This window comes from Crocodylus siamensis, chromosome 2 (genome assembly GCF_052110815.1).
Source record: "Crocodylus siamensis isolate JL-2025a chromosome 2, ASM5211081v1, whole genome shotgun sequence".
Classification (NCBI taxonomy): domain Eukaryota; kingdom Metazoa; phylum Chordata; order Crocodylia; family Crocodylidae; genus Crocodylus; species Crocodylus siamensis.
In genome coordinates, this window is record NC_143396.1 from 15,496,402 (window position 1) to 15,520,277 (window position 23,876).

The 23,876-nt window shown below is 42.7% G+C and overlaps 1 protein-coding gene across 1 annotated transcript in view; it reads left to right on the plus strand.

The window, feature by feature from the left end:
* Positions 1-1,670: 1,670 nt before the first annotated feature.
* Positions 1,671-23,876, plus strand: part of UVSSA (UV stimulated scaffold protein A) — an 82,657-nt gene continuing 60,451 nt past the window's right edge. The window contains exons 1-7 of the mRNA XM_090035382.1: positions 1,671-1,764; positions 2,899-2,998; positions 3,797-4,127; positions 11,895-12,015; positions 13,753-14,184; positions 15,832-15,941; positions 18,523-18,651. Of these exons, the coding sequence (XP_089891508.1) occupies positions 2,901-2,998; positions 3,797-4,127; positions 11,895-12,015; positions 13,753-14,184; positions 15,832-15,941; positions 18,523-18,651 (1,221 nt within the window). The 5' untranslated portion in view covers positions 1,671-1,764; positions 2,899-2,900. The remainder of the gene's footprint in view (positions 1,765-2,898; positions 2,999-3,796; positions 4,128-11,894; positions 12,016-13,752; positions 14,185-15,831; positions 15,942-18,522; positions 18,652-23,876) is intronic.

A 23,876-nucleotide genomic window follows, 5' to 3' on the forward strand; every position in this document is an offset into this window, starting at 1 on the left:
TGTGCTTCAGGTTGAAGAGCTTCAAGACACCTTGAATGCAGTGTCTAGTTTGGGTCTCCACACCTCAGAAAGGATGGAGAAGCAGAGGTGCCAAATACATGGGGGCCCGAGTCCCCTTTAGCAAGAGGGCTGTCACCTGAAATGCAAAAAACTTTCCACATGTCCATCATCTTAGCCCCCACCCCAGCAAAAATACAAGTCAGCGCCTACATATAGAAGAAGTAGAGAAGGTCCAGAGAAGTGCAACAAGGATGCTGAGTGGTATGGAGGGGCCTCCATAAGAGGCGAAACTAAAAAGTCTAGGCTGATTCAGCTGAGAAAAGAGATGCTTGCGGGGGGACACAATAAGCGCTTACAGGACCTCCCGAGCATATATGGACAGCATTTGAGAGAAGCAGGATGCATTGGTGATGCACAGAGGGTGCACACGGGTGCATGTGCACCCCGAGCTTGGCAGTGCACCCCCTGCAAAAAGCGCCGGCAGCAGCTGCAGGCATTCACCACTCGCCGCCACCCCCTTGCCGCCAACACCACCAGTGCCATCTGCAGGCAGCCACCAACTTGTCACCCCCCCCCCCCCGCCAGCACCACCATGGCTGCCTGTGGGAGCTCCCCGCTCGCCACCACCATGCCCCTGCTGCCACCACCGTTGCCGCTGCCTGTGGGTGGTCGCCCTGCACCCCCAACCTCCAGGGTCACGCAGTGTTCATGAGGATGTGGGCTGCCCCGGGTCCCATGTTAGGTCTGTTGTCTCCTGTCATGTAGTTTAGATGGTGGTTGTGTGGGATCAGCATTGCCAGGTCTTAAATATAGACAGTTACAGCTCTTTGGGTAGATGTGATCTTTTATTAGATCCACTGAGTAGCTGGAAAACAGTTCTCGACAAGCTTTCAGGTGCAGTCCCCCTTTGTCAGGCATAAAGAGTCTCTGCTGCCCTGAGACTCCAAGGCAGGTCTGAAATATGACATTTTTGTCATGTTGGAAGCTCAATGGATCGTAGTTTCTGAAAAATGATCATATGCTGAAAAAAGAAAAAAACCCATGCAAATAAAAGTCTTCTTCCTATTTACTTTCTATTGCTCGCCTATTCCTCTCTATTGCTCGCCTATTCCTATTCTTCTTCCTATTTACTTTCTATTGCTCGCCTATTCCTCTCTATTGCTCGCCTATTCCTATCCTTCTTCCTATTACTTTCTATTGCTTGCCTATTCCTGTTCTTCCTATTACTTTCTATGCTAAAACCAGCCGGTGAGGGAGTGAGAGTGGAAGCCTTTCTTTCTCCGCTGACAACCCCGACGGCTCCGAGTCCCAGCTTTGCACACGCCGCGTCCATCCGCTGCCCCGAAGAGGATGCAATCAGGACTTGTCGCAGGAATCCTGTCTTTTACAAGGTTTTGCGAGTCCTGGATTGCCTTTTCCTGTCCAACCTGGATGCCAAAAAGGATGCTACCATTTTGAAAAAAATATTACATTTACCCAAAGAACCTAGTCTGCCTACTAGCTGGGGCACTTTCAGGCTGAGCTGTCAGACATCTCCCAGGGTGGAAAGGATCCTGCCAAAATCACCCGCAAGCAGCAGCGCGGGGAGGACTCGCACAGGGCGCGGCTCCTTTAAGACCGCCCCCCCACGCTCCTGTGTGTGCGTCATGTCGCAGAGGGGACGTCGGGTATATAAAGGCGTGCGGGGTGTTTACGCTCTCAGTCCGACTTCCGGGCTGGGCGGGGGGGGTGTGGTGGAGCGGGCGCACCCATCCACCCACCCAGGTGAGCGGCGGCGGCGCGGGGCCGGGCCGGGGACTCCCGGGGCCCGGGGAGGAGGCTTGTCACGCGTGGGGGTTGGTGCTGGGGCGGTGGGAGGATTGTTAAACATTAAAAGCGCTGCTGAGGGCCCCGCCACCCCCTGTGTGTGACTGTCACCGCGACTAGTGCTTCTTCCCGCCCTAAAAAGGGGTTAAGAAAAAACCCTCTGGAGAGAAAATGCTGCTAGGTTTCGAATAGCAAACAACAGGAGGGCGCTCAACCCGAGGGAGCAGGATGGTCTCGTCTTGTGTTGCCTGGAGATATTACACCAATGAAACGCATGTATTTCATACGTTATGGAATACAGTGGTGAAATATGACACCAGGGAAATGCACCGGACCTGGGCATGCCGAGGGAGGCAGCCCTGAGCAAAGGGGCACTGAGGGGCGACCCGGTCTGTTCATCCACGGTGGGGCGTCGGGGCTCTTCTGGGTGAAGTGGCAGTGCTGCTGGGCCTTCCTCGGTCTCAGGTTGGCACCGTATTGAGCTGAAAACAATGCAGCGTTGCTGGTGAAGCAAAGTGGATCATTAAAGCTGCCTGAAAGTTTTTGTCATCTCTGGAGGGTGCCTTGGCTGCCTCCTTACTTACGCTGTTTATATATCTTCTACCTAAAGAGCGGGTGGAAGAAGGAAGGGGAGTAAGTGCCTTATTTTGGGGAGTGGGTCCCACACAGCTAAGCGTCCAAGTGGGCTTCATGCGACAGGTGTCTGCGCGCACCAATTAATTCGTCAGGTGCAAGTGGACAGAGCGATCGCTTTGCACTTCTGTACCTGCTCTGGAAAGGCAATGAGCATTTAACTTGGATGCTCTTTTACAGATGGCACAGCTCTTCTTCTGTTTGGATCCGGACAAATCTGTCTGCTTCCAAGCTTATAGTGTTATAGTAAAAGTTGGACTGGTCAGGATACAGTGCAAGTAGTGGTTCAGGTATTATAGCAAGCATATTTGGCAGGGCAGTTTTAAATATAGTGTAATAAATCTGTTATGTTGACATCCAGCCTTACTCTAAAATTAAGATAGTGTATGTGGTGGTGGGGGGGGTTTATCCGTCACTAACTTTTTTTTTTTAAATCTTTTTTTTTTCATATGTTTCCAGAGATGGACCAAAAACTCTCCCAGCTGGTTGATGAGCTCACAACCTCAGGAGAAACCCAACTGAATCCAGAGAAAATGAAAGAATTCAAGAAAATTTGCAAGTATGACAACTGGTTACGTTTTTTGTTGGAGGAACATACTTGCACCAGGCTGTTCTAATCTTTAAGACCTGGACAGATGACACCTTAGTCCTGTATAATGATGTAAACTTCACTGGGGTCCAGAGTAGACAGAAAAACAGCATCTCCAGAGTAGTTGTCTTGCAGTAAATGGGGGTGGTACAGTAAGAACAGTGCAGTAAATGGGGGTTTGCACAGAGCTAGTTGTTATCCTGGGGTAGAAATGGACAGATGCACCTACACTAGTATAATTTGTGGTGTGGGTATTAGAATCCAGTGCAGTATTATTCTGACAGTTTACATTGGAGTAAGGGTTTACACCATCTGAACTTTCTTTAAGCCAGTATAGATGGGCAAAGACCTGTCTAAAGTGGAGTAGTGTATGCTGACCAAGTTGAAGAGGTTACACTGGTGCACAGATCTGGCCTTATTAGTCTTTGTCCCTCCTACCTGTTGATTTAAGGAAGTGATCACTTGAAGTATTGCTTCTAGTGGTTTGGGGAAACTGGTAAAATGTATTGATGGGTATGCACCAAAAATTTAGTGAAGCCTACCTCTGTAATCTTCCAGGGCTTTTTTTTTTTTTCTCTCCCCTGAGTGTATATTTCAACCTGATGTTAAAACAGAAACTTTCTTATGTTTTTGTTTTGTTTTGTTGTTTTTTTTTTTAAATTAAGTAGTGGATAAGTGAAAGGACAAAACTTTGGTTTTCTGTTGACTGCACTCATGGGTGTTCTTGTTTGTTTGGTTTCTTTTTTTGTTTTTTTTACTCTTCAAAAGGTCTTCAGATGAACATATTAACCATGCCTATCATCTACTCATGACACAGCTGAACAAAGAACATGCTGAGATACGTTTCTCAGCTTTTCAAATTGTGGATGAGTTGTTCACACGATCGCATCAGTTCAGAGCATTGATTATCTCAAACTTTCAAGAGTTCTTGGAACTCACAGTGGAAACGGACCATGAGCAGCCTCTTCCCCCGCCAAAAGAAGTAGCACACAAACTGAAAAAAGCAGCCATTAAATCAGTACAAGACTGGCATGAGAAATATGGAGAGGCCTACAAGATGCTTTCTCTGGGATACCATTTCCTAAAACAGAATAAGAAGGTAATCTGCATGTTTGCTTTCCCATGTTTATTTCTTAGGGCCTTTCCTGGGGGGCGGGGGGGAGAAACAATGAGGTGCAAAACAACGGTAATCTGTACTTTTTCTTTTTGGAAACTACATGGTACTTTTTTGTCTTCAGTCAGCTGTAAGTATTTAATCTTGGCTATGGACATCATTAACCAAAGCTAAAAGAATTTATTTCTATTCTAAATCTTTTCCATGCTGTTCACAGCTCTTCTTTGCAAAATGTCCAGGTAGAGTGCTCCATTTATTAAGTCAGAAGTATGTAATGTGGGAATAGGGGAGTTGTGGGGGGCAGGATTACTTATCTGCCTATTTTTGTTTTGTTTTTGTTTTGTTTAAAAAAAAAAAAGCACTATCACTTCTAGTCCAAGCTTAACTAGTTTTCCCCTTCCTTCCATACCATCTTTTTTTATGTTGCCTTAGGTGACCGAACCTCCTTCTCTTAAGATCTGATTCTCACTTCTATACTTTAAAAAGTATGAATGAATTTGTTCAACTTCTCTTAGGTTAATAAAAGTAACGTTCTTTTTAGTTTTTACTGCAGAGCAGGGTTTCCAGACGGACATGGTCCGTTTTGAACTCTTTCCAACATGCATCTTTCTCTAGTTCCAAGCATCAGAAATGGACTCTGTATTCTCCATGTTGTTTTTCTTCTGTGCTGTGGCAATAGAACAGCTCCACATATATGTATGGACTGTGATAGTTCTCATATGGAATTTAGATCAATTTTCAGTAATAGCAAAAAATCAGAGTTCTAGGATTTACCAGAAATCAAATAAATGATGAGAGAATTCAGTTATCTTTTTAAAAAAAAAAAAAAGTCTTCAGGTAAATGTGACAAATTTTAAGGTTTGTTTTGTTTTTGTTTTTGTTTTAAATTGATACAGCAGACATAAGTGTTGCCAGTTATTCTCTTGGCCCATACTGCATGTATAAAGTCTTCTGAAGAGTTGTTATTTGTTAGAACTCAAAACTGTGGAAGAGGTGATTTTTATAGTTTATTAGACCAGCTAGATGTTTGCAAACAAGTTACTTTTATTTATTTGCAAGCTTTTGGGCACGCACACCCTTCATGAGGCATAGGAGAGAGCAGAGATTTTAAAAAAGTTCTCTTTGGTAGAAATGAGAATTGGTATCTTGCAGGAGAGCTGCAAGTGACAAAATCTCCTGTTTTAGAATAGTTTATTTTGTCCAGGTTAAGAGCAGAGAAAAGTTAAGTCTTTTTACCTTTTAAGAGTTTTCCAATCTCTGCGCTCTTCTCTGCCTGATAAAAGGTGAGTGTGCCTGAAAGCTTGCAAGTAAATTAAAATAACCTGTTTGCAAAAACCTGCTTGGTGTAATAAAAGATACCACCTCCTTTTTTACGAGTTTTTTGATTCTTTTTGCCTCAGTACCAATATGGCTACAAAGTGGATACCTTACTAGAACTCATACATTTAATGGAACTAAAATGTGGCAAATGCACAGTAATTTGTGTTTTTGCTTAATTGACAACTGTCCTGTAGTTTTACTGTCACTAATTTGACATCCACACAAAGTACAACATGCAACAAACAAATCCATGTGCACAGATCCTTTTCTCTAAAAGTAAGTCCTACCCTCTACCTATGGATGGTTAGTAGGAAACTTTCTTTCCAGTGACTGAATCGTGTGACTTGTCTACTGCAAAGTTTCTTGTAGCATTCTCTGAAACAACTGTACTTGGTCACTATTGGTCTGACATAATACCAGATGAGAGAGAGTACTTGTGTAGTCTGATATGATAACTTCTATGGTAAATGATATGGGGTTGGCTGCTTGACCTTTTTTTATTTGAATATTAGTTACTAAGCTAATTTTCAAACTTGGAGAAGTAACCAGAAGAACCGGCATAGGTCACTTTAGACTCTAAACTCTAGACACTTACTGATTTTTAGTAACAGGGGCTCACCAGCTGCTTGGTTATGACTGATTAAAATCAGTAGAAGGCTGGCCAGTATGCAAGAACGGAACTTTGGTTACCTTGTTCTTGGATTATCGCAACATGCCCTACTATAGGAGGCTATGCCTGGAACAACTCAACTGTGGCTAACTAAATGTGCAGACCTAGTTTTTTGCAAGATGTCTCGCAAGAATCATGCATTATCTCTGCCCTGTATTGGCTTCCATGTTGTTTCTGGGTGTAATTCAAGGTGATATGTTGAAGTAATTGGTTCTAAAGCTCTTTCTAACTTAGGAGATCATGTCTTCACTTCTAAAAGTGGCAGTGTTTTAGAAGGTAGGCTTCCTCGGATCTGATCCAGAACCCATCACTTCTGAAAATTGACTAGATGCTGGGCTAGTTAGACCTTACTTTTCTACTTGCTTTTTTTTGTTTTTTATTACCCCTTTTATACTTGCTCTAGCCAAGCAATTTCATTGCCTCTTGAAATATTTTCAGAGGTTCATCTCTTCTGGCTTTTTGAAGTGCCCCATATGCTCATGCTCTAGTCCAAGAAATCAAAAGGGTTAGAGAGGTGGGCTGGCAGTGAAAGTGCCAGCCCAGGATCTGGGAGACCAAGATTCAATTCTCTATCCCACTACTGATTATCCTGTGACTCTGAGCAAGTCACTGACACTACCTCCTAAGATACCCAGATAGGGGGGGAAAAAATGCTCATTTTAGCTCCTACCAGTTTACACTTAATCTGCAGCTTCTCTAACATCATTGTGCTGGTAGGATGGATATGAATGAAGGACTAAGACTCCCTAAATGTCTCAAAGGCCAATTGGTGCAGCATTCCCCTCGCCTTTCAAACTAATTCCTAACTGTTGTGGTTCTCTCTGCTTGTTAGTGAGGCAGCAACCATCAAAGGTCACAGCAGAAAATGTCGACTCTTCCATGTAAGAGAGATGTAATAACTGCAGTTTTTAGACATCTATCATGGGCGAGCCTTTGCAACTGGAAACTTTAACAGTATTGAGTAAACTGCAAATGCATATGTACTCTGTAAAATTACCTGCAGGTACCTGGCTCACTACTACTTGCTAGGGAGAATATTTGTGTACATACTGACAGTTTATTGACAAATAAAGTTCCTGTCACAATAATGCTCCTTACTACAGTGTAACATGTAACTTCTTTCAGAAGAGAACACTTACTTTTTTTTCTCTCTTCAGTAATAAGACCTTAAAAATGTTTTGATAACAAAGGAATCTCAAGTTCTTCTTGGATTGTTATTAGTGTAAGCTGTACTTGCTTATTCTCCCGAAAGGCTTGATAAATCATTGTTCTATACCAATTTAATTGGAAAGATTTAAAATAAAAATTGAATTTTATTTTATTGTCAAAGAGTGTGTAATGGCCTTGGTTTGACTTTTGGTTAAAACTGTTCCCCAGCCACCTATCAAACACTATTTTAGGCATCGCCTGCGTAAGGAAAACCAAACTGAGCACCAGCTCTTAAGACACTGGGTTTATGAATTATACTAGTAATTTCTCCCTGGCAGGAGGCAGTTTTTCACATGAGGTGCATTTAAAGAGGAGCTCCACCACTTAAACTGTTTATGCCTCTTCACACCGGATCCTGAAAACTATCCAAGTATAACCCAGTAGCAAAAGCTTCTAGTATCAGAACCCAATACCTGGGCAGAATAATGACTCCAATGTCTGCCCATATTGTCTAAACCAGGTCTGGTGCACTCTGTCACAAGTCCAGCATGTGAACAATGATGCCTAGTTCCATTTTAGTTCTGATGGGTTTTTTTCACTACCTAATGATGTGAGACTGGTGCAGGAGGTGTTGAAAGCTGCTGAAGGATGAGACTGCACATAAGGGGGAGAACAAGGTACAGATCCTTTTCTATCAAGTGGGCATCTGACTGGCAAACCTCAAATGTCATCCTATTCCACCTTGCCTGACTTCTTTTTAAGACATCTACTTCTGTAACATGCTTTCATTTTACACCTTTTACATTAACAGTTTTTCAGAGACTTGAGTGTGGCAGAATGAGCTTCAGTTTCTAGGTGTCACTTAAGACTTGTTAGCACACTGTGATAATAAACCAGGATGGGCCTAAGCGTGTTTGGCTTGTGCCTAGAGACCACTTAGGCTAGCTGGCAACTGCAGGCTTGCAAGTAGCCTTAGAGGGATGCCCAAAATGGCTTGCATGATCCTCCAGCCTGGGAATGTACTTGAGGGAGAAGATGGGCACAGTATATTGGGCCTGTCCTAACTAGAGAACAACACCACCACTGCATGTGCATTTCTAGATGCTCAGTAAGCAGAATACACTCTGCCCCTTAGTACAATGTTTGAGTGGTCCTGATAGCCCTTAAATGAGGGAGCAGAGGAAATGAAAGAGCTGCAAAACAGCTGCTTGGGACAAAGACTTGGGAAGTTCTGGGTTCTAACTCTGGGGGTGCCACTGGATTGCTGTACAAACAAAAACAATACTTGTATGAAAATTTCTGCTGTCATTACACAAGTGATGCACTATAAATGAAAGTTCAGAGGAAATTTTTCTGATTTTTTGCATGACTTTCCCTTGGATAGTTTTTTTTTCTCTTGCTGTATGAAAGATTATGCATGAAAGAAAAGTATTTGAAAAAAAGGAAAACTGATTTTTAAAGCCACAGAAATTGACAGGAGTAGTTCATAAAACTGCCTTCTACTTGTATACCTTTTTTCCCATTAACTGTATATCAAACTGATGGAGTCCCTCTGTGTGCTAATTTCTCCATAAAATTGGAATACTGTTTACTTCCTGGTGTATTTATGACAGCCAGTTAGTTTTAAAAAGTCAACAAATATTAGTTAAACCACGTTCCATTCTTTTAGATAATGGGCTGTTTGATACACAGGGAAGTTGAGGTGCTGATAAAGTAGGACATTTTAGCACAAACTTACAAACCTGAGAAATTTAGACCTAACTCCCTTTGACTTCAGTGGAGTTAAGCATCTCCCTGGAGTTAAGCAGATCTGAAACTGTTATAATGAACTAGGGGTGAGTAAGTAGCTAGTGGCTGCACATTGAGTTTACAAAAGCAAGTGAATGAATAACAAAATGTAGAGACATATGGGTCTTTGGATCCATGGCCAACCAAGTATAGGTACATGTTCTAGCAGAGATGTTTTTGGACTAATAGAAGGTGAGACTTGTTTGCTACCTGCCTATGGAACAATCACAGTATGGTACTGACATCTGTGTACAAACATGTCTTGAGTCTACTATTGTCCTTGCAATCACGGGGGAGAGGGGGAGGCAATAAAAATATTCAAATCTGAGAATCTTTCATTTATTTTGAAGGATTTTTTTTTACTGTATATCTATTATGATAAGATTAAAAATGCACAGAGATGTTCATAAAGTAAATCTAGCACCTGGGGAGAGCTCAGTTCCCTTAATGTAACAGTCCCTAAGAGTGAGTTTGCTTAGCACTTTCAGCCTCAACTTGCACAAAGTTAATGGAAGTTAGCTGACAATACTTGGTGACTCTGTGAAATTAAACATAAAGAGTGGGATTGTGCGTTCCTTGGGGACAACTAGCAGCAGCACATATTTGTTGCTAGTTGTTCCTAGGGAAAGCCCTGGCATGTGTGCTCTGGCACACAGCAAGTTGTCCTGGGTGCAGTAGGGGAGGCTGGAGCCAGCACTTGGGCTGGCCCCAGCATTTTTACCCGGGCTCTTGGGGGCCTTCCCGGGGCTTCAGCAGCAGTGATCCAGGCATGCAGACTGCCTGGCAGCTAAAGTGTGATTCTGGCTGGCCAGGCTCCAGTTTCAGGTGGCACTTGTTGCTGCCACATGTGCTACCCCACTCTTTTCTGGTGTGGGTTTTTTTTACACTGGGAGCTCCCAGTGTCATTCCCCCCCACCCCCGGCTGCAAATTAGCAGCACAGTGACTGTCTGCATGTTTGGTGTGTGTGCTTTGCAGCACCGCAGATGGGTCTGCTGCATCACAAATAGCATGTGCATGCTTGTCTGGACACGTCCGAAGGGTCTAAATTGAAACATACTAAGATGTGGGGGGACGTGGGCACACTGGAAGGAAGAAACAGGCTACAATCAGACCTAGACAGGTTACAAGGGTGGGCGGACGAGAATAGGATAGGTTTCAACACAGACAAGTGCAAGGTGATGCACCTCGGGAGGAACAACCGGCACCATACCTACAGGTTAGGGAACTCCCCTCTTGTCAGCACGGAGGCAGAAAAGGATCTTGGGGTCATCATTGACTCCAAGATGAACATGGGCTGGCAGTGTGGGAAGGCAGTTAGGAAGGCCAATCGCACCTTGTCATGCATCCACAGGTGCATCTCGAGCAGGTCCAGAGAGGTGATCCTCCCCTTCTATGCGGCACTGGTCAGACCGCAGTTGGAGTACTGTGTCCAGTCCTGGGCGCCGCACTTCAAGAGGGATATGGACAGCATGGAGAGGGTCGAGAGGAGGCCACTCGCATGATCAGGGGACAACAGGGCAGGCCCTATGAGGAGAGGCTACGGGACCTGAACCTGTTCAGCCTCCACAAGAGAAGGCTGAGGGGGGATCTTGTGGCCTGTTATAAACTAGTCAGGGGGGATCAGCAGGCATTGGGGGAGTCACTGTTCCCCCGAGCACCACCAGGAGTGACCAGGAATAACGGTCACAGGCTGGCAGAGGGCAGGTTTAGGCTAGATATCAGGAGGCGCTACTTCCCGGTCAGGGCGGCTAGGGTCTGGAACCAACTTCCAAGAGAAGTGGTGCAGGCTTCTACCCTGGGGGTTTTTAAGAGGAGGTTAGATGAGCATCTTGCTGGGGTTGTTTGACCCCAGTACTCTTTCCTGCCATGGCAGGGGGTCGGACTAGATGATCTGCTCAGGTCCCTTCCGACCGTAGAAACTATGAAAGGTTTAAATAGATAAGAAATCGAGTTCTACAAAGTGATTGTTATACTAATCCATGAAAAGAATGTAACTTTTTAGAAGAGAAAATGGTTAAATATTTTATTATATTTTAATTAAATATTTTAGGAAATAATTACATTTTTATGAGTTTAATCTTCTTACATATTAAATATTTTCAAATAGATTTTAGATGAAATTCACTGCAAACACTTTAAAACTCATCAGATCATAATAGTATTTGAGTCACTGTGCTCCTGCATGGTTTATCATGCCTTCTGCTTCAGAAATTAAGAAACAAAGTAAGAATAAAACAAGTTTTAGACCGAAAGAAGCTAGGAAATGTAGTGTAAAATGCAAAGCTCGGTACAGCAGAGCTGTATGTTGCAGAGTATATAGTTTTGTTCTTTGCTGGTTTGCTCATTTGCCAAGTTATTTGAGAAATGGCACACATGCACACATACATGCAAGTAGTAAATTGGGATTTTGCTCTATGGTTTGAGAGTTACAAATCAACCTAGCCTGAATTTGGCATATTGTCTGTCAATGAGGTTCTTACATGACCTTTCCACTGTGATGATGGCATCCAAAATTGCAAGGAATTGCAATTCCTTTTCTTGCTGTCCACACAGAAAAGCAGATGTTCGGGTTTCTGGCACTTATGATCTTGCTTTTCCTTCTAATAACTGATTGCTGAGAATCAGTGGCTTTCAGAAGTGAAAATTTCATTCAGAGTTACAGTAGTTATTGATTCCAGGAGGAGGGGAGATAAAAGGAAACACTTTTGAGATTCTATCTGATTAGTAATGTTAGAGGATTTTTCTTTTCAGATAAAAATCTTAGGAAATGGATTTTCTATATATTTCTTACAATGAGCATTATACATCTTCAATTCCTCTTTAGGTGGATTTTCAAGATGTAAATGCCAGGACTCTTGCTGAAAGGAGAAGGGAGGAAGAGAAGCGAAAACGACTAGAGAACATTAACAAAGAAAAGGTCAAAAGAGCTCAGGAAGAAATGGCAGGTGAGATTTTTATAAAATTATTTTTTAAACTTCGTTAAGGAACTATGCTATATAAATGACAGAATCCAAGAAACCCAAATACTGGTGGGCTGGAGAGGAAGATGTGAAAACTAGTATATCTGCAAGCATTTGATCTTATGTTTCCTAATAGAGCAGGGACAGGCAAAGTCCAGCCCACAGGCTGGATCCGGTCAGCAGTAGACTCCGTTTCCCAGCTGTCCCTGTGCATGGCTGGAGCCGGTCTCCATGGAGACCCCAGCCACAGCTGCCCGTGACAGCTCAAGGATGGGGTTGCTATGGAAACCAGCCCTAGCTATGCTGGCAGGGCTTTTGGCAGAGCAGGGCACGGGGCTGCACTGGAGCAGCTGGGATCTTGCGATGTGGGAAGCCAGGGCAGAGCCGCGATCTGTAGCCTGCATGCTGCGTGCAAGGGCACGCATACAGGGGATCGCAGCTCTGCTACTGCTTCTTGCAGTGGTGACAGCCTGATCTGGAGCAGGGGCAGAGCTGCAATCCCCTTGTGCACACCCTTGCCTGGAGCATGCAGGCTCTGGAGCAAGCTGCTCCAATCGCAAGATCCTAGTGGCTCCGGAGTAGCCCCGTGCCCTGCTCTGCCATGCGCCCTGCCAGCTTGGCTAGGGCTGGACTCCATGGCAACCCAATCCTTGAGCTTTCACAGGGAATTGCGGCTGGGGTCTCCATGGAGACCAGCCCCAGCCATGCGGGCAGGGGCAGCTGGGAAGTGGAGTCTGGCTGCTGGCTGCATCAGCCATTTTTCCCACCCCTGTAATAGAGGGTAGGAAAGTAAATTGTAGTCCCAGAAGTCAGTGTAGAATGAGGAACCTAACAGGTTAATTCCTGATTCAGTGAAGTGTATAATTTTAAGTGAGTGGGGAGTCCTCTGAAGCCAATGGCTGGAGTCATATGCCATAATTTACATAATTTAAGAACCTTTCTAAATCAGGTTCTCAGTGTTTGGTATTGCATGTAAAATCAGTGTGTTTTAAAAGGTATTGGCACATATCGCCACAGGAATCCTAAACGTAGTACAGGTCCACCTGAAGTTGCCTGACTGTTCTTTGAATATCTGTGCCTTTTGGAAGGATGCCTTCAAAAGGGTTCAACAGCAAATGAAACTGAAACATGAAGCTGAAAATGTGAGAGTGAAGCTGCTAGGCAGACATTTACCATACAGCTTTGGAGCATTGGATTCACTGTGAACGTTCATGTCTGGGTGCAGCATATTAAACTGACTCCGCAATTTTGTAAAGTAATTTTCAGCTGTAACACGTCTTTCTTGATATTCATGAATTCGCAGATAACCAACCATAGCAGCATAAGTTTTTCAGGAGTATAAGTTTATTACTCAGTGACATCGCTAAGAATAACCTTGCCTATCCATCTGCTGTACTTCATATTTTATGAAGCAATTAAAAAGCCATCTTTGATAAATGCTCTGAGATTTTAGGGAGGATGGGAAAAAGGAAGAAGAGCTTGATTCTGTTTTATACCTCTGGAGAATATTGTGTCATTTTGATGGGGAGAAATGTTGGAGGGGAAGAGGCAAGAATGTCTTATCAATGTACAGATATATGCATCAGCCTTTTGGCATCTATCCTTAATTTGTAAGCATGTTTCCTTATACTGGGGCATGGGAGAAACTATTTCTTCCGTTTCTGAGCTGTTGGAATTTTATATTTCATACAGCAATTTTCTAAAACAGTTATGTCCTGACAGAAATGTCCAAAGAAATTCAAGACACACTGACAGAGATGGAGAATTGTTTCCGACTTTTGATGCCGGATCCATTTGACTTCACTGTGAATGACGCAGAGTTAGAACCTGTCATAGAGAAGACTGCTAATGAGGAGGAACCTGCTTCCATATCCATGCAGCTAGCAGACTGCCAGCCATCTTCTCTCAGGCATATAGATGATGAACAACCTTGTTGCAGCAAGGACCTTCCTTCAATTTTACCGTGCTTAAAAGCTGATAAAAATGGAGACCTGAATGAAGAACTGGAGAGAAGTGACCGGGGGGCAGCAAATGGAGAGGGATGTTCAGAAGTTGAATTAGCTGCTACCACTGGTGATGATGACTATGAAACATTTGTTAGGAGTCATGGGCTTGGCTCTCATAAATATACCCTTGACCTGGAAATCTCCACAGGTACTTGTTTCAGTATGAGAAAAGGAACTTGTGAACGCTTGTATTTGAAGTGGTAAGGTGTTTAATGCAGAAGCTTAATGCTTTATTGTTTGTATTTCAGTTGGCCTTTGCAGGTTGCTTTACATGAATGAGCTTTACAAATTCTAATAATCAGCCATTAAGGTTAAGATTGGGTCTATGGCACGGTAAATGACTTTTGAGGTCTTTGAAGAGCTTACAGTCCCGTAATGTGTAAATATTTTTGTTTCTTCCACATTTTCTCAGTGCTCACTTCTTTAAAATTATTGTTCACAATCACAAGCCAATAATGTTATTTATGCCCACATTTTATTTAGGAAGGAAACACTTTTTAGATTGTCAGTAAGCTTCCTTCACCTTAATTTAAAAAGTGCATGGGGTGCTGGTGTTGAGGATTTTTAAGATTCTATCTTCTTTATCTCATGATGAGAGGTCAAATTACGTGTAATAAACCCAGGACACTTAGTTCATGATTTTTTGTGTGGTCATTTCTTTCAAAAGCCCAACAGTCTTATTGTATATTATATTTGTGGAATTACATGGGCCAGTGGCCAGCGAGGCACGTAACTTCTCGCTGTTCTCCATATCTCAGTGACTTGGAAGATGGGATTGAGCACACTCTGATGTTTGCAGCTAACACTTAGGTGGATGGAGTAGCAATCACTAGAAAAAAGGATTGGGTTCAGATGATTTTATTTGGGGAAAAAGAATATCAGATCCAATAAACACAAGGAGGAAGGAGGGAACAGTCAGATGCACAGATTTTAAAATGTATAAAAAAGTGGACCATGGGGTGATTGAGAGTCAATGGTAATATTCTTGCAAAACTCTAGTAGCAGCGTGGGATATGTTAAGAGAAGCTCTGATCCAGCCTGCAGCAGAGTCCCTTGCAGCCAGTGAAGCAGCTGGAGGGGGTTGTGTCCCAGCAGCCGTGGTCCCATTGTCAGCCTTCTCCTCCCCACTCCACTCCATGGGAGATGCTACTGCTGCCTGGGGAGGTGTGGGGCTTTGCCCATCTGTGGGCTGGATCTGGCTGGTGGACCCGAGTCGGTAGTTATGGCCTGCCTCAGCCAGCTGCACAGGGGATGGGGCATGACCCAGCCCTGACTCGGCTGTGTGCATGGAGGGGCCATGGTCCAGCACCAACCAGTTATGTAGAGCTTGGGTATTTGGCAGCTGGGGAGGAGTAGCAGTATTAATTGCCATTGTTCTACCACTGTCAAATTTCCTGACCCATGGACAGCCCCCTAGGTCAGCTGCCCTGGCTTCATGGGCTGGATTTGGACCATGGGCCAGGGAGTGAGCACTCCAATCTAGGTGATAATGCAATACAAATAACAATACAATTGTTCTCAGTTCTTATGACCAACTGAGTGGTGCTTGCTTAGAAGCCCTTTTTTAAGGGTTATCCAGCGCAGTGAAAGCATTATGTTTTAACTTCCTTTAGTCTGTTGGTGAAGCATTTTAATTACTAACGTTGACATATGTAATGTTCTGATTCACAAAACCATCTCGGAAGACATTGACTGTGTTAGGAAGTTTCACGTTCTAATGCTTCCAACTTACTTATTTTAGTGAGGGTGCTGTAAAGATCATGCTTCTATCCTTTTTCTCCTCTGTTTTCAACAGATATAAAAGTTCGTGAGAATGAAGACAATAGTGCCATAATAAGCAGTATCGTGGATGCTCACAAACTTATTGGAAATAAATTCTTGCCCTCCGTCCAGTTGTGGATTCAGGTGAGCTTAAAACGCAGATTTCTTTCAAGACAAATGATAAAAGCTTTCCACTCTTTTGCATGCTTTCCACCTTCGTCTTCCCAAAAATGTTAACCCCGTAATTAAGGAAACCTTTCTAAGAACACCCCTGGAGAGTGATTAGGTGTGGTTTCACCAGAGTCAGTGTCTGAATATGCAAATTAAATAGTTTTGGTGTCCAGCTGTATTAAATATTTGGTCTGTGAGCAAAAGTTGTTAGGAGATAGTAAAATGTAAAGAAGTGAAGAAAGAAAATGAAAAGCGGGGCGGGGGGGGAACATACCAGTATAGGGGAATGAGAAAACAAACTACAGTAAGTTAATGTAGTTATTGTGTAGCACATGATGTTTTGTAGCTGTCCAAGTGCTCACTGCAGCATAGCAGCAGGTGAAAGTTAAGCCATGGTAACTTAGCCCTGATTCCTCAGGGAGTAAACTGCCTTGTTTAAACTCTCACTTGCTGCGAGATAAGTATGAATGTGTGGACAGTTACTGTGGAGCTGCTAACATAATTTGCTTGTTTGTCTAGATTTGAAGTGTTTTGGAGGGAGGGGAGGTGGTATAGCTGGCTAATTAAACACTTAGACGAGAGATGGCAACCAGTATTTGTAAAATTTATGTTCGAGTGAATCGTCATTCTGTATCTGTTATGCTATACAGCACATCATACAGTACATACACTAAACTGTTTTTTTTAAAGAACGCAGTTTAAATAAGACTTGTGTGGTAGGTTTAAAGTAAAAATCAGTTTGTCTTTGTCAGACAAGTCTTGAGAAACTCATTACTTAATTCATCATAATCTGTAGTCTTGTTGGCCCTCTGCTATTATTCTGAGAGCAAAGAAAGGTTTAAAGAACCACCCCCACCAAAATTAAATACTCAAAAGCATAAATGTAGATAAATAATAGTGGCAAATTGTAATAGATTTCATAGACATCAGGGCTGGAAGGGACCTCGGAACAACATCGAGTCCAGCCCCCCGCCCAAATGGCAGGAAGTCAGCTGGGGTCATAGGATCCCAGCAAGATAAGCATCCAGTTTACTCTTGAAGGTGTTCATTGTAGGTGCTTGAACCACCTCCGCTGGCAGACTGTTCCAGACCTTGGGGGCTCGGACAGTAAAGAAATTCTTCCTTATGTCCAGCCTGAAACGGTCTCGCAGTAGTTTATGACTGTTTGGCTTCGTCATCCCTTGGGGCGCTCTGGTGAACAAACGTTCCCCCAGATCCTGGGGGAAAACACAGATAAGATATAAGTGACCAAACAGCACAGGTAATGGATATCAAGCAAATAAGTAAAATGTATAAATTGCACGTGTATCCAAATGCATAACTATCTTATTAAAGTTTGAAAGCAAATTTAACTAGTCTTACAGTCTTAAGAAACCTAACAGATGGGCAGGCTTAGGGAAAAGGATTCTCACCTTGGTTTGAAATTAAATTATAAAGGAGCTCTTAACTTAAATTAATGCCTATTTTTATTCCTTGTCTAAACTACATCACGTCTAAAGTTAGCCTTGTCTAACATGAAACCACTAAATGAACTCTAAGAAACTTTAGCACAACCTTTAGCCTAGATTGTATTCCAATCCATTTTAAATTGTCTAAAAAATATTTCACACCTTATGATGTCCTCTGGCATGACCCTCTTCTCTGCTTATTTTTATCTTACCCAAACTTTGCTCAAGTGGATGCAAGCAAATACTATATCAAATCATCTTTAAGTAACTTGAGGCCTATGGACTTCTATACATGAGAGCGGAGGCTGCTTCGACACACTGGAATTCCAGCACATTGGAGCAGACTCGATTGGAGTATGGGCAGTTGCTGCACTCCAGCTGCCTCCTGTGTCTCATGGATCAGTGTCCCTGCACTTAAAAATGATGGCGGGGGCATATTATCTATCTAAATCTCAGTTCAAGCACTCTTGCTGCCATTTTTAAGCATGGGGATGCTGATACACAAGATGCAGTGGCGCTTTAATTAGTGCGGTTCTTGGAGCCCCTCTAATTAAAGAGCTGCCCCTCTCATCCCCAGAGCACATGTAAAAGTGCCCTTAGATAGTCTACAGCAGTGTTTCCCAAAATTCTGATACCTAGGGAACACTTTTGTTTTTTGTTTTTTCAGATTAAAACTGGCAGCCCACTTGACTCACTGGTGCGCAGCCCAGGTCTGGTCCGTGGTCCAATCCTACACGCAGTTCTGGTCCACTCAGGACTTTGACCTTGATGTGTGTGGGGCTGCCATAGTACAGCAGCCCATTTTTCACAGCACACTACCTTTGGAAATCACTGGTCTACATTCTTTGCTTAAGAGCTTCATGCAGGGAATTTTGTACATTGAAAGGAAATAAATATAGTATCTCTGTAACTGCTATTAACACCTACTTCTGTAGGTGAAAAATTTTGAAGAAGCATAGTTAAATGATTAGACTCGCTAGTGGTTACTTAGGGTTGTAGCAAACTGCTTTATTGCATGCTGTGTTAAAATGGAGTAAAACCAGGAATTTCTTTGTTGAGGAGGTATTTGGGAGAAATAATAAGAATATATATCTCTTGTTTTGTAGTCGTTCACTCGAGCAGGAATAAGTGATGATCGTTTAAGGTTTGCCATTGATCTTAAGAATAAATTAGAGACGGCTCTGGAGAAACATAAGGACATGAACATTGACTATAAAGAGAGGAAAAGAAAAGTGGTGAGTGCTTTAAATTAAACGCTACTGGAGTGGACTATTAGGAACACTTGATTTACCTACGGAAAAACATATCGATAGCAAAAAATTCCTCTTAGACTAATCTTGCAAACACTTGAGCAGATACTTAATTTTATCATTGTGTGATCCAGTTGACTTCATTGCGACTGTTTAGCTGAGCCAAGTGTAAGCACATTCAGAAGTATTTGTAGAGGACGGGGCTTTACTAATTAGATAAAATCTTAATACTGGCTATCTTTAAATATTTTTTAAATATAGATCTTTTAATTTTAAAAGTCTCTTCTAGTTCCAGCTTCATGTGCATCTTTTATTCTGCCTTTGGTCATCTCTTCATTGATGTTTCTCTCATTAATAGTACTTGCTGATATCGCAAGTTTATTACTGTGCTAGCAACTCACAGTTCAGAAAAAAGATATTAGTCCCTGCCCCACACTGTAGTACTTGTTCCCTATAGCAGTTGGGTGACATGATCAGAAGCATGTTTTAAAAAGTAGCCAGTAGATGGAGATGGGAAACTTCAGGGTTTCATTGAGATTATTTCCTTGATAGTTTTAGGAGAGAGAGAGAGAGAGCAAAACTGAGGCAGAAAGATTCAGTGGTGTAAGGCTGCAATTATTAATTGAAAACAAGAGCTTAATAGTACTTGTTAAATTTGATTGTTGTCAAACAGAACTATTACATTGTTTGGTACTATACTGGCCAAACTATATTTAAAACTTATTTTATATTGGCTAAAATGCATGGTTCATTTTTGGATTCTAATCGGGTTCTAAGAGCTTATCACCCCAAGCTGAACTAAATTTGTGTCGTTCCTGATTCATGCTATGACAACAGAGTTCAAGTATTGTGAACTCTGGGCATACAGGCAAGACCAGAATTAGAGTGTATGAATTTCTCCCTTGCCATGGTAGAGCAGTCCTGTGTACACTGCTCCAGCTGCAAATGCCAAATCTAAATGAAAAGCAATATTTCGGAAGACTCTTGTCAATGCTTTTCCCTTTGTGGAACATACACGTAACCAGTAATGGAGCAATCCAGATTCTTGCTTCCTTTTCTGTTGCCTGTTTTACAGGTAAGGCTGTACATGCTGGCCCTCTGCCCAGAATATTAGTTGCTGCCTTTCTTGTAAGACTTGAAGGACACTTAAGCTTTTCTTTTATGAGTGGCTTAAAAAAGTGCTCCTATCGCTTTTGGAAGTCAGTCAACAGGATTTGATGTAAAGGTCAAGCCTTCTAAATCCCACTGCTAAGTAAGACAGGGTAGAATATTTAATAGTTCACATACTCTGAATGCAGTGTTTTTATGACAATGCAAGTGGTTAGGGGGCTGGGGCACATGGCTTAGGAAGAGAGGCTGAGGGAACTGGGCTTATTTAATCTTGAGAAGAGAAGACTAAGAGAGGATTTATTAGTAGCCTTCAACTACCTGAAGTGGGGTTTGAAAGAGGATGGAGCTGGACTGTTCTTATCAGTGGCAGATGACAAGAAGGACCAATGGTCTCAAGTTGCAGCAAGGGAAGTTTAGGTTAGATATTAGGAAAAAACTTTCTCACTGGGAAGGCAGTAAAACATTGGAACAAGTTACCCAGAGAGGTGGTGGAAGCTCTGTCCCTGGAGGTTTTCAAGACCCAGCTAGACAAAGCTTGGCTGGGATGATCTAATTGGGGATAGTCCTGCTTTGAACAGAGGTTTGGATTAGATGACCTCCTGAGGTCCCTTCCAGCCCTTATTTTCTATTATTCTACAATTCATTTGAGACATGGAACTTGCTAGGTGATGGAAAATAAAGGAATAGTTTATTTCAGGGCAAAATGCCCACACTTGTTCTTAACCAATGCTGAACTAGTTTAAATTTAAGCTCTGAATGCAGAAGATAATGAGCTACAGAAGCATTGTCATAAACATCCTGTGGTTTCTCTGCATGTGTTGGATTGTTTGTTTGTTTGTCGTTCTCTTTTAGAAGAAAACAGTAGCAGCTGGGGAAATGGGAGGACTCCATTGCTTTAAAAAAAAAAATAGAGCCCATCAGAGAGAGGATATTACATCCTAATGGTGCAGGGATTTCTTCACGTGCTGACTCATCCATTGAGTGGCACTCAGGAAGGGTTGAGGCTTAACTTGTGGCATGCCAGCCATAAAGTTTAGCTACTATTGAATTAGAGCATTAGTTCTCACCATGACAAAGTTCTCTTATCTTTGGTGGTGTCCTCTGCGTGCTGGACATATACTGACACATTGACTTGTTGAAGCATTGACTCGCATGTAGCACTTCAGGGGCCAGAGCATTAGCAAATTTTACTTAACTCCTAGCACAGAGTCCACAGGACAGGAGATATGAAAAACTGTACCTTGTATAGTAACCTCTGACAAGCTGTATATTTTGACAATTGATATTTCTTGCCAATTCATAGTCAGATAGAAAGCATCAATTACTGTCTGCAATTTTGTTTGGTGAAGATTGTCATGCCATGTGACCCTCTCTTATAGCCAGACTGTGCCCATCAGAAAGGGTATGATTTTTTTATTTTATTTTCATGGCAGGTATAAAACAGAAGGTTAAGAATCTGGAAAATTTGCTTTCCTGATGGCAAGATTGTTACACTAGAACAGATGCAGTTACTCTAATCTAGTGAGAAATACAAATGAGGGGACGGTGTGTGCAGGGTGTGTGCTACTCCGATGGCTTTCCCTGCCTAGTTTACTTCTCTGCTTTCTGCTCTCTGCCTTATGTTTCCTGACCAAGCTGCTGCTCTGCCACCTGCTTCCTGCCCAGGGCTCACTAGCTGATCTGATGCTCTCCTTTCTGCTTCCTGTCCGATCTGCCACTGTGCTGCCCATCTCATCCCCAGTCTGCCATGTGCCACACACGGAGGCTGCCCATGTCATTTGTGGCATCAGGGTCACAGGTTGAACATCTCTGCTTTAGTTGAAAGGAGACCAACAAGTTTTGGAAGTCCTGCTATGCACGGTTCTCGCTTGTCAGATCAGCTCAAGATAGGACTGTTGTATTAAAGGTGAGAACACCCTCACGTAGTTCTGTCGTTGGTGCTTTTAATGCAATACAAACACCCCAGTGGAGGTCACAGAAGTATATGAGTGGTGTACTTGCCTGGCTCTGTGGTCAGGATCATTTTTTAAATATAACAGAACCGACTCTTACCCAGTTTGAAGAAAGTTGATTCTAGCCTTTCATATAGACTGATTCCTTGAATTTTTTTTTTTGTATTTTTTTATTATATTGCTAATGTTTTTATTTTGTTTTATTCTTAATGAATGTAGCATCTAGATGAGTAGTTCCCAGTCATTGAATATTTTGTGTAACGTTGCCACAGGCAAAAGTTTTTTGATTTTGATCACGAGCGTTTTTCATAAAACCCTAGCTGTTTTAAGATGTAGTTAGTGAGAGAGCTCAGCTTCCTTTTCTTAAGATTTTATGTTGCATAGCGTGAGTGTGAGACAATGAAACAAACAAGGGCAAGGAAAAATCCCAGTGTCAACAGTTTCTTTAGCTGTAGATGTTCGGATGTGGAGACGTTCAGTCAGAAACTCTGCCGTGAAGCTGGAGGCGGTTAGGGTGATTCACTTGAAGATTAATATTGCTTTCCCTTCTAATAAAGTCCTGCTTCAGGATTTAAGAGAGTGCCACTCCTGGAATTCTTAACCACCGTGTTATGCCCATATCTACAGTGCCCCTGTGCTGATGGGCTGTATGTGTGCATTGCTGAGGAGAAAGTAGAAAGGCATAGGTTTGGCATAATGCCGACTGCCTGACACACCTGCACTACTGTATACGTGACTTGCACATGTGGCCAGGTACATCAGAGTTGCATTAGGACATGTGGCTCTGGCACACAAGATCACATCACTTCTGTGGCACACAGCACTGTAGATCCAAGTTTATACTGCTTTCTCAGCCGCTTCCTGTTTTTTTTGGGTCCCTGTTGGGGCTTTCACCCTTTCCCAGGTTAGGACATTGACCTGCAGAGCAACACAGTTGAGAAATTTGAGGATGATGAAAACGAACATGGAATATTTTCTCTCCAAATTTTCATTTGCTTATTATATTTGAGGACTAGAAAGTGTTGTTGTCTTATAAATTAGTGGAACATTTCCTTTGTTATTTGGTTGTAGTCGTGTTGGTCTAAGGCGGGGTGGGCAAAATGCGGCCCGGGAGCCAGATGCGGCCAGCCAAGCCATTCTGTTTGGCCCACGGGGCCCCTAAAAATTTAGAAAATTAATATTTACCTGCCCCTGGCCCTCGATGGCTTGTCAAAACTCAGTAAGTAGCCCTCTGCCCAAAATAATTGCCCACCCCTGGTCTAAGGACATAGGCAGGCACAGTTCTTTTGAGTAGATGTGATCTCTTTTATTAGACCAACTGAGTAGTTTGAAGAAAGTTCTTAGCAGGCTTCTGCGTGCAAAAAGGGTGATTGCGCCTCAAAGCTTGCTAAGAACTTTTTCCAGCTACTCAGTTGGTCTAATAAAAGATACCACATCTTCTCAAAGAACCTTGCCATGGGACATATCTTTTATATATTCCCCCCCCCATCCCAAAGCACTTAACTGGCAACGCAAAACTTTATACAATAGAACTTTTCTATAGCAAGCTCAGATGCAGTGAAAACTTATCTATTATGAAGTGGCATATAGCTGTGTGTTGCTTCAGTGCACTTTAGGGACTGCCATTGCATGTGTAGTAAAAGAGAGCTCATCTTATAATTAAAGTTTTCTAGTGGTTAAAGGAGGGTCTCCATCTAAATGCAGCTCTTAAACCATAGCATATAATAAAATTACCCTTCCATCCTGCCTCAAGTCAGGCCTATGGGAGGAGAGGAAAAATTGCTACAAATGCTGCACTTATTGTCCAGAGCCAACTGGTTTGTCCCTTGCAGGTCTCTTCTTTCTGCGTGATGTTGTATTGGACATATATACATCCTGGCATACATCTCGCCTATCCCAACCCAGTACATACTAAGTAGCCTTACTACCACTTAAGAGTAGTCATTGCCTTATAAGAACTCGTGTGGTTTCAATTGGGGAGGGTGGCTTTCTGACCACAAAGTGCACAGGTAAGACACGGGGCTCACTCTCTGTAGTCTCGAGTTGGTGAAAGCTTGTGTGTAGTTACCATCTACTTACATTCATGTAATTGCGGTTGAGATTAGATAAATGGTACTTACACCCTTTAAGAAGTGTTGCATTTTGAAA